This window comes from Microcebus murinus, chromosome 16 (assembly GCF_040939455.1).
Source record: "Microcebus murinus isolate Inina chromosome 16, M.murinus_Inina_mat1.0, whole genome shotgun sequence".
NCBI classification, from domain to species: domain Eukaryota; kingdom Metazoa; phylum Chordata; class Mammalia; order Primates; family Cheirogaleidae; genus Microcebus; species Microcebus murinus.
Window position 1 is genome coordinate 59330509 of NC_134119.1, and position 10833 is coordinate 59341341.

Genomic DNA, 10833 nt, shown 5'->3' on the forward strand with positions numbered 1-10833 from the left:
GCGTGGGCGGAGTGGGTGGGAGGGAAAGGCAGGGCCCCTGTCCTCCAGCCCTCGGCGTGGGGCAGCAGTGAGCCCCGCGTGTGTGTCCTTCGGCAAGGGCTGCGTGAGCTTCCTTCTGTCTCTGTGTCTTGCCATCTCCCCCGTCTCTGTCTTCCTTCTCCATGTTTCTCTCTCTCCCTCCCTCTACCCATCTTGATGTATCTTTCTATCTTCCTCCAACTCCTTGAAACTCCTCTCTCTCTCTCTCTCTGCATGAAGTGGCTAAATCGCGGCCATCCTTTAATATTTCACTTTCTCTCTGTCTCTGTGCCTCTTCGTGTCTCTGTTTTTCTGTCTTTCCGGCCCTGTGCTCATCTCTGTACCCGCTACCCCACCCCACACTGTCTCTCACACACTCCAGGAGCCCAATAAATATTTGCTCTCAGTCACCCTCTGGCTGTGCCTCTTTCTCCTTGTTTCATCTGTCTCTGGGTCCCCCTGACTGTCACCTCCCAGCGTTTTCCAAGCGTGTGCTAGTTGGCAGCCCTCCTCGCCCCAGTGAGCAGGCGCACACTCGCATGGGCTGAGCTATGCTGGCGTGTGTCCTTCGGGAATGGGAACGGCTCGGTTTCTTCCCCTCCCGGCAGCCCCTATCTGCTCCTCCTCCAGGCAGAGGAGGCATGTGACCCGCGCCCCCACAGCTCCATCCTGGGCGCCCCTCTCATCTGCCTTCTTCCCTCCCATCATTGACTCCTGCCCTCCTGCTGCACTGCCTCTCCCGACCGCCCCCACACCTCCTGGGAAAAGGGCTGGATGCTGAGCTGGGGTGGGGGCGGGGGTGGGGTCTGTCACCAGATGGTGTCCCTGGGCGCCAGGGCGTAGAGCAGGCAGTTGCTGGACCTTTAATTAGCACAAACCTTCCACCCTCCGCCTTGGCTGTTTTCCTTCTCCGCATGCTCCTGGGACCGTGGGCTCAACATCTTTCCATGCTCGTGGCCCCTAGAGGACCAGGAAAGGGAAGAAATATCAGGTGTCTGGAAAAACAGGCCTCACTACCTGACTTCCTCCCCAAGACCCAGGAGTCCTGGCCCGGAACCCAACCTATTTCCAAATCCGGGCACTGGATCTGCAACACCGAAGCCAGGCGTTCGGGCCCCCAGCACGAGGGGTCTGGGACCCCAGGACCCTCTGCTCTCACACGCTAGAGTCTCACCCCCTTTTCACCGAGGACCCCCAAGTTCAGGCCTCCAATCCTCCCCCCACTACTCCACATACACACGCACGACTTAGGACAGATGCTCACTGTCCACTTTCAAATCCCCCTGGGCCGTGTGGGGGCGGGGAGAGATTGGTGGTTAAATCCACTGACTCTAAGACTTAAGACCAGAAATCCTCTCCCAAGAGCACCCCGTTGCAGTCAGAACCCCTCAAGGAACCCAGAGATCAGGCTATCAGCTTCTCAGCCACCAAGGTCAGACACACCAGTCCCTTACAATCCTGGAAATCCAGCCCCCACCCCCTCACCCCTCCCCGCCTTTTGGAAACGCAAGAGCCGGAGCCTGAGAGTGAGCGAGACCCTGTCTGCGGCCATACTACCCTGAATGGCCAATCTTGTGTGACCAACTGCGAACCTGAATGTGGACCCCCAGTCCCTACAGGCCCAGGAATGTCAGACCCAGGGTCCCCCCAGCCCCCAGCCCTCCTTCGGGCGGCTCAGGGTCCCGCCCACCTGCTGGCCAGCTGCGCGGCGTGGGAACGCCCCAGCTGGGCTGCCTGGAGCCGTCAGCTCAAGCTGCGCGGTTCCCAGCCCCGCACCGCCGCCTCCCAGCCGTCGCCCGGCAACCGCGCCGAGGGGCCCGGCCGGGCAGGGAGAGGGGTCCTGGGAAAGGAGGGGCTGGCGGCCTGGACGCCTGGGTTTAGAACGTGCTGTGCTTTGCAGTGGCAACGAGGCAGCAGAGGGATATTTGGGGTGGGGGGACGTTAAGGTGCAGGAAGCTGAGCCCCCTTCTTCTCAGGGTCCCAGTTGCCCAACAGGCACCCCGAGTGCCCTCTTCCCGACCCCCAGGCCCAGGGGAGTCCCAGAGCCCACGTCCCCAGGGCGCGGAAACTGGCGAGGCCCCCAGGGCTCCCATTTATAGCTGCGTTTCCACTCAGCGCAGTCCCTCCAGGACCTGGGCTGAGCAAGTTTCTTCCACTCCCTCCCTTCCCTTCTCGTCACCCCCATGCCGCCCCCGCCACCCCGGCAGGGCACAGGTGTCCAACCCGGCCGGGACCCCCTCCTGGGACCCAGGTGTTCCGGCTCCCAGACTCCAACCGGGCTGGGGCGCCCGCCCGCCGCAGAACCCGGCCCCGCGAGCCCCATTCATGCGCGCCTCGGCCCGAGTTTCTCAATGGAAGGGGCGGGGCTCCCGGGCGGCCGGGGCGGGGCGAGCGTGATCGGGCCCCCACCCCCGCCCCGGGCCTCTCGGAGACCGAGGGCGCGCGATGGGCAGGCGTTTCAGAGCTTCAGAGCGTCCCGGGCTGCGGGCAAGCAGACTTGGGGGGCTCCCGGAATCTTCTAGCCTGGGGCCGAGTGGAGCGCGAAGGGGGCTCCGGCCTGGGTGGCGGGAGGCGCGCTTAGGAGGAAGAAGTTGGCAGGAAAGCCGGCGCAACTGCAAATCTCGTGGACCTTGGGGGACACGCACTCAGGATGCTGGTCCCTGCCCTGCTCGTCCTCCTCTTCTGCTTCAGAGCGCACGCAGGTACCGCAAAGGGGAGAGCATGAATGGGGGGGGGGGTTGGCTGTCACCTTACTAGGGAAAAGGGGTTGGGGGACCTGGTGGGGGGGAGAACTCTGGAGGCCAGGGCTTCTTAGCCTGAGGGAAAGGGGCTGGGAACTGGACTCCCGGGTCCTCAATGAGGGGGTTCTTGCCTGTGCCGAGCTCGCCTCTGCTGCCCCCATTCTCCTAGGCACGTCGCCCCATTTCCTGCAACAGCCGGAGGACCTAGTGGTGCTGCTGGGGGAGGAGGCCCGGCTGCCTTGCGCTCTGGGCGCCTACGGGGGGCTGGTTCAGTGGACCAAGGACGGGCTGGCTCTAGGGGGCGAAAGGGACCTGCCAGGTGAGGCCGTTCTCTCATTCAGGGAGGGGCTGGCTCTTGGGTGGCGCTGCTGGGCTTGGGCTATACCTGAAGTTTCTGTTTTGACGTTTCAGAGTTTGGAGAATTGATGGGCTTGGGTAAACATTTGGGAGTCCTGACTTTTGAGCTCCTTCTTTGGGGGTGAACCATAGAGTTTGGGATTATTGTAGTGTAAAATAGTATGTAAATGCAGGAAAGTGCAGCAAACATAAATGGAAGATGTGCCACATTAAGTAGGCACCTATGTAGCCAATAACCAGGTCCATTGCCAGCCCTCCCACCAGCCCTCTTCATTTCCTTCCCTGGTGACAGCCCTCCCCCTCCTTACCCCAGAGGTAGGATGTCACCTAACTCTCATGACAATCATCTTCCTGCTTTCCTTTCTGACTTCATAACCCCCACATCTGAGTGCCTGTGTATTGGGAGGGAGTAAGAGTCTCTCTGGGCCCAGAACACACTTTTTTTTTTTTTTGAGACAGTCTCACTTTGTTGCCCAGGCTAGAGTGAGTGCCATGGCATCAGCCTAGCTCACAGCAACCTCAAACTCCTGGGCTCAAGCGATCCTCCTGCCTCAGCCTCCCGAGTAGCTGGGACTACAGGCATGCCCCACCATGCCCGGCTAGTTTTTTGTATATATATTAGTTGGCCAATTAATTTCTTTCTATTTATAGTAGAGACGGAGTCTCACTCTTGCTCAGGCTGTTTTCGAACTCCTGGCCTTGAGCAATCCGCCCGCCTCGGCCTCCCAGAGTGCTAGGATTACAGGCGTGAGCCACCGCACCCAGTCAGGACACACTTTTTAATAATGTCTAACCAACAAGTGTGTGGGCCCAGTTTCTGATGCGGGATGTCTGGGGATGGGGGGCTGAGGCCAGGAACTCAAAACCACGGTGTGACTGCGTCTTTCCTGACTCCAGGGTGGTCCCGGTACTGGATTTCGGGGAACGCAGACAGTGGCCATCATGATCTCCACATTAGGCCTGTGGAGCTAGAGGATGAAGCATCGTACGAATGTCAGGCTACGCAAGCGGGACTCCGCTCTCGGCCAGCCCAATTGCACGTACTGGGTGAGGACCCAGCCCACTTGTCCTCTGGGAGCCCAGGGGGGCAGCCAATGCTAGCTGGGAGTATCAGGAGCCCAGGGAGCCCAGTGGAGTGGCCAGTCAGAGCTGAAAAGATGCGTGTCTCAGCCCAGGGTCCAGCTCTGACCCCAGATCTACCCTGCAGTACCCCCAGAAGCCCCCCTGGTGCTGGGAGGCCCCTCTGTGTCTCTGGTTGCTGGAGTCCCTGCGAACCTGACCTGTCGAAGCCGCGGGGGTGCCCGCCCCACCCCTGAGCTGCTGTGGTTCCGAGATGGGATCCGGTTGGATGGGACCACCTTCCACCAGGTCAGGTCCAAATCCCGGTGCAAGCCCTTGCTCCTTCGGGGAAACCTGGGGCCCACTCTGACCACAGACTCATCCAGAAGAGAAGAGGGCCTGGGAGGGCAGGGCTTCAAGGGTCGGGCCCCCTTGGAATGTGATTCAGGGTAAGGACTCTGGGGCCAGACTACCTGGATTCAAATCAAGGCTCAGCCACTTGCTGGTTGATTGATCTCGAGTAAGTTATTCAACCTCCCTGTCCCTCAGTTTCCTTATCTGCACAACGAGGACAATAGTAGTATGCACCTGATAGGGTAATTGTGAGGATTAGAGAAAGTAATACCTATAAATGCCTAGCAGAGTGCCTGGCACGTAGTGAGCGCTCTGTAAGTGCACATAAACTCACGTTGTTATCCACACCTCCAGACCGTGCTGAAGGAAGGGACCACTGGGTCAATAGAGAGCACCTTATCCTTGACCCCTTCCAGACGTGACGATGGAGCCACCTTGGTCTGCCGAGCTCAGAGCCAGGCCCTGCCTGTGGGGAGGGACACATCTATTACCCTGAGCCTGCAGTGTGAGTGTGGCTGGCCCTGGGACAGGGGTGTGGGGCCAGGACTTCTGGGTCTAAGGAAGGAGGGGACTGTGGCCCCCGGGGAAAGAGGAAGCTGGGGCCCGGCCTCCTGGATCTGAGATAGCAGGGGAGGACAGAAGGCTGGCACATAGGGGTACCTGGGGGAACTGGGAACTGGAAGCCCAGACTCCTCGGCCAAAGGAAAGAAGGCACTAGGGACCCAGACTCCTGGAACAGGGGGACGAGGCACTGGACTCCTAGGACAGCAATGCAGGTGTTTGTGGTCCTTGCCCGGCTGACCACTGTCCCACTCCAAAAGACCCCCCAGAGGTGACTCTGTCTGCTGAGCCACAGACTGTGCAGGAAGGAGAGAAGGTCACTTTCCTGTGCCAGGCCACTGCCCAGCCTCCTGTCACCGGCTACAGGTGAGGACAAAGGCCAGCTCTGCGCGGGCTTAGGGAGTGCTGGGACCGGAGTGGGCGTGCCAGGGACTGGAGACTACACTAACAGCGCCACCACCTCCTAGATGGGCAAAGGGGGGCTCCCCGGTGCTCGGGGCCCGCGGGCCAATGTTGGAGGTCCTGGCAGACGCCTCGTTCCTGACTGAGCCGGTGTCCTGCGAGGTCAGCAACGCCGTGGGTAGCGCCAACCGCAGCACCGCGCTGGACGTGCTGTGTGAGCTGGGGCGGGCCGTGGGTGCGGCACAGCGGGGCGTGGCTGCGAAGGGCCGGGAGGCAAAGGGGGCCGGGCCGGGGCCTGGGCGTGGGGGCGGAGAGTTGCGGACTTGGGCCTTTGAGGGTGCAATGCTTCCGAGGGGCGGGTCCCGGGTCAGGGGGCTCATCCCGCCGCCCGTTCACGCGACCCCTCCTCTCCCTCCTCCAGTTGGGCCGATTCTGCAGGCAAAGCCAGAGCCGGCGTCGGTGGACGTGGGGGGAGACGCCTCCTTCAGCTGCGCCTGGCGCGGGAACCCGCCCCCGCGGGTAACCTGGACCCGCCGCGGTGGCTCGCAGGTGACCCCCGATCAGTGGCAGTGGCTGGCGGCGGGCCCGGCTTCCTCGCAAAGTCCCGGCCCTGACGCCCTTTCCCTGTGCCAGGTGCTGGGCTCGGGGCCCACGCTGCGTCTCCCGTCGGTGGGGCCGGAGGACGCAGGCGACTACGCGTGCAGGGCGGCGCCGGGGCTCTCGGGCCGGGGCGGTGGCGCGGCGCAGGCGAGGCTGACGGTGAACGGTGAGGAAGCGGGCCTTCCAGGGGACCTGGCGACGGGGAGCGGGCGGAGGGGCGAGGTCTGGGGGCGGTGGGAGCGGCCTTGGAGGAGCTCCGGGCCTGGCGGGCCGGCCAGGGTGGGAGTTCGCTGGGGGCCGTGGCGCTGTGGGTCGCGCTAGGCCGGTCCCTCTCTGCTGAGAACCGCCCTGGGGGAGGGCGCGACCTCTCCTCTCGGTGACCGCCGTGTCCATCCCAGCTCCGCCGGTGGTGACCGCCCTGCACTCCGCGCCCGCCTTCCTGAGCGGCCCCGCCCGCCTGCAGTGTCTAGTTTTCGCCTCCCCCGCCCCAGAAGCCGTGGTAAGGAGATGTCGCCCCCCAACGTGACCCGTCATCCACCCGTGGTCCCTGGCCCCTCACCTGGACCTCCGGACTGCTGTGACCATGTCTGACTTTCCCCTACATCCCACCCGCTTCTCCCTCGGCCCCCCAGTCTCCTCAACGCCTCCCTCTCTGCGCCCCCAGGTCTGGTCTTGGGACGAGGGCGTCCTGGCGGCGGGGTCTCAGGGCCGATTCCTGGTGGAGACATTCCCGGCCCCGGAGGGCCACGGGGGACACGGTCCAGGCCTGATCTCTGTGCTACACATTTCGGGGACCCAGGAGTCCGACTTTAGCAGGGGCTTTAACTGCAGTGCCCGGAACCGGCTGGGCGAGGGGGGCGCCAGAGTCAGCCTGGGCCGCAGAGGTGAGACCCAGCTGGAACACCCCAAATCTGGGGATTCCAAACCCCCCATGTATAGGGATCCCCAAACCCAGTGCTGCCAAACCTCCCGCCTGCAAATGCAGAAACCCCACAAACCTTGGGAGCTTCAAAACTATGGCTTCATTGAACCCCAGGACCCGGAAACAATATGTTCCCTCAAATACAGAACCCTAAACTGAGAGACCCCTCACAGTTAGGAAGGGAACTGGGGAATTGCAAAGTACAAACTCAAACTCGAAGACTCCCAGCCAGGGAGTTTAAACTCGGTATTCTCAAACCTGTGGGACCCCAAATTCATGGGCCCTTAAACCCTGAATGAGGGGACTGCAAACCTTGGGAATCCTCAAACTTGGCAAACCCAGTGCTCCCCAAAGCCAAGCCCTGAGCCCATCCCCCAATTCCTTCTCAGGGTGCCCCCTCTACCCCCTGCAGACTTGCTGCCCACCGTGAGGATCGTGGCCGGAGTGGCCTCGGTGGCCACAACTCTCCTTATGGTCATCACTGGGGTGACCCTCTGCTGCTGGCGCTATGGCAAGGGTCAGTGCCTGCACCCCGTCCCAGCCCCCCAACTCCCCAACCCCCATCCCCACACACGCCCTCCCCAGTGTCTCGGCCTGGCCCTGGGACCTGGCCCGAGTCCCAGCTCTAGCCCTGCCCAGGGCCTGGCTCACCTTCAGGCTCCGGGTCTCCTGGGGACATATTCCTCACCAGGGTTCCTATTGGCTCCCCGCCGCCCCCACCCAATTTTCCCCTCTGAGTCCTCTCTCCTCCTGCTTACTGCTCTCCACAAGCCAAGACCCCATCACCGACTTCCGCCCCTCTCTGTCCCGGCCTCAGGCTCGTTCTCAGAGCAAAAGAACATGGTGCGAATCCCGGGCAGCAGCGACGGCTCCAGTTCTCGGGCCCCCGAGGAGGAGGATACAGGCAGCCGGGAGGACCAGGTAGGATGCCAGCCCAGATGCGCCTCCGGACCCAGTCCCGCCTCGGACCCAGTCCAGAGCTGGCCGGCAAACTCAAATAGGGCGTTCCCAAATGCCCCCATGACCAAATGTGCCCTTTTTTTTTTTTTTGAGACAGAGTCTCGTTTTGTTGCTCAGGCTAGAGTGAGTGCCATGGCGTCAGCCTAGCTCACAGCAACCTCAAACTCCTGGGCTCAAGCGATCCTACTGCCTCAGCCTCCCGAGTGGCTGGGACTACAGGCATGCGCCACCATGCCCGGCTAATTTTTTCTGTATATTTTTAGTTGGCCAATTAATTTCTTTCTATTTATAGTAGAGATGGGGTCTCGCTCTTGCTCAGGCTGGTTTCAAACTCCTGACCCCAAGCAATCCTTCTGCCTCGGCCTCCCAGAGTGCTAGGATTACAGGCGTGAGCCACCTCGCCAGGTGTGTCTCAAGGCCCTTCCTTTACCTTGCTTATGAGGTGGCTCTAGGAGCAGAACCCAAATGTGCCCTGACCCAGTTATTCCCTAGGCCCACTATGTCTTCAGGGTCCTCTTGTTGTGCTGAGTCCAGTCCCCAGGTCCCAGGTGCTCTCAGTCCCTCCCGCCGCCCGTGGTGGGCTGAAGGTCCTTGGGGCCTGGCTCTGGCACAAGAGGCTCCTCTGGCCACTCCATCTCACTGTGTCCCCACCCCAGGGCCCCATTGTGCACGCCGACCACAGTGACCTGGCTCTGGATGAGGAAGGGGCTCTGGAGACCAAGGTGAGTGCTGTGTTCGGAGGGGCGGCGTCCCCTCCACTGTGTCTCCAGCTCTCTCCCACTTCTGTCCCCTCATTTTTCCTTCTCTTACCCCAGAACGGGGACCCAGCCCCCTCCTGCCCCCGCCTCCACTATGCCCACATGCCTGTCCCAGCCTTAGCTCCTCCACCTTGAGCCCCGGACCGGGGTTCTCTCCACCTGTGCCTTCCCCATCTCGGTCACATGCCAGGCCTTCTGGGTGCTTCTCCCCGATGTCCCCCTTTGTCCCCCCACTCTCAGCTCAGACAGTCCTTGTTCCCAGAAGCGGGTGCTTCTCTCGTCACTGCCTGGTCATTCTGCCTGTGCTTTCCCCAGTCTCGGCCTTGACGCCTCTGGGCTCTGTCTGGCGATTTGTCCTTTTGCCCTTGGCCTGGGATCTCCATGAGGACAAGAGTCCAGGTCTTTCCTGGTGACATGTCTCCAGCAGTGGCACACAGCAGGACACAGGAGCAAAGCCTAGGGGCTGCTGGGCAGATGAAGGACTCTCTCCTGTCTTCTCTGCATCTTCTGCCACACTGCCACCCCTTGGCAGGCCTCTGTCTCTCCGTCTCTGTCTCTGCCTATCTCCTTCTGTCCCTTTGTCTCTTGTCACTGTTCTTTGTCTCGCTTTGGCTCTCTGCTGGTCTATGTGTCTGTCTCTTTGTCTCTGTGTCTCCTGCTCCTTTCTTTCTCTTTCAGTCTGGCTCTATCTCCGTGTATCTCTCCATCAGAGGCCCTCACGCCCTTGTACCCCCGTATACCTTACCAAGTCCTATTTGTGCCTGCAGGACCCAACCAATGGCTACTACAAGGTCCGAGGGGTCAGCGTGAGCTTGAGCCTTGGTGAAGCCCCTGGAGGAGGCCTCTTCCTGCCACCCCCATCCCCCCTCGGGCCCCCGGGGACCCCTACCTTCTATGACTTCAACCCGCACCTGGGCATGGTCCCCCCGTGCAGACTGTACCGAGCCCGGGCAGGCTACCTCACCACACCTCACCCTCGAGCTCTCGCCAGCTACATCAAACCCACGTCCTTCGCACCCCCAGATCTCGCCCCCGGGACTCCCCCCTTCCCCTATGCCGCCTTCCCCACACCCAGCCACCAGCGTCTGCAGACTCATGTGTGACATCCCTCCAGTGGAGGAGTCCTGGGATCTTCAACTTGCCTTCGTGGGTTGCCCTGATTTCTGAGGAACCAGAACAAGTGGGAGACCTCACGCCTCCAGAACCGAATACCGCGGGAGGGAAGGACCATTGCGGTTGCCAGGATCATGGATTACAGTCAGCTCAGCCTCAGGGGCTCCCCCCTGTGGGAGGGAGACAGCCACCGTGCCCCTGTGTCAGGGAGATTCAAGATGGCAGACAGGCCCCTTGCAGAGGCATGGAGACGTGGGGGATGGGAGTTAGGGGCAGCGATGGAAGTTGTTTCTAGCCACTGGGAGAAGATATTTCAAGGTAACCACCAGCATTGAGAAGAAACGTAGCACGGGGCAGATGGAGACCGAGGGCAGACCCCACCCTGCCCGGTGCTGCTCCCCAAGGGGCACCTGGCTCCGCCAGTGGAAGTGCAGCCAAAATGGCCATTCGCTCCCTGGGAACCCAAGATGGCCACCATCTTGACCCTTCTGCTTTCCTTAAAGACTCAGAAAGAACTGGACCCAAGGAGTGGGGACAGGGTGAGAACTGTCCCTGTGGAGGTGAAGGGGAACCTGGGGACAAGAATATTTATGTTTAATAAAAAGAAGTCAAAGAGGCAAGTGTGCCTTAGGGATTCTCCTGGCGTTATTACCCTCCATCTAGGAAGGGGTCCGTCGAATGTGTCTCAAGGCCCTTCCTTTACCTTGCTTATGAGGTGGCTCTAGGAGCAGAACCGTGAGCCGCCGCTCAGCCTTTGCTACCTGCTCAGCACTCTAGGCTGCTTTTTTTTTATTGAGACAGAGTCTCACTTTGTTGCCCAGGCTAGAGTGAGTGCCGTGGTGTGGTGTCAGCCTCGCTCACAGCAACCTCAAACTCCTGGGCTCAAGCGATCCTCCTGCCTCAGCCTCCCGAGTAGCTGGGACTACAGGCATGTGCCACCATGCCCGGCTAATTTTTTCTATATATATGTTAGTTGGGCAAGTAATTT

The 10833-nt window shown here is 61.1% G+C and overlaps 1 protein-coding gene across 1 annotated transcript; it reads left to right on the top strand.

Annotated features, from left to right (window-relative positions):
* The first annotated feature begins 1645 nt into the window (after positions 1–1645).
* KIRREL2 (kirre like nephrin family adhesion molecule 2) lies at positions 1646–9892 on the top strand. The gene is made up of 16 exons (XM_075993433.1): positions 1646–1893; positions 2668–2720; positions 2929–3078; positions 4014–4163; positions 4324–4484; positions 4884–5034; positions 5351–5456; positions 5558–5706; positions 5914–6041; positions 6126–6258; positions 6491–6591; positions 6757–6976; positions 7427–7537; positions 7832–7935; positions 8631–8696; positions 9500–9892. Exons 1-16 carry the CDS (start codon positions 1646–1648, stop codon positions 9833–9835), a joined length of 2367 nt encoding a protein of 788 aa, XP_075849548.1. The 3' UTR covers positions 9836–9892.
* The last annotated feature ends 941 nt before the right edge of the window (positions 9893–10833 follow it).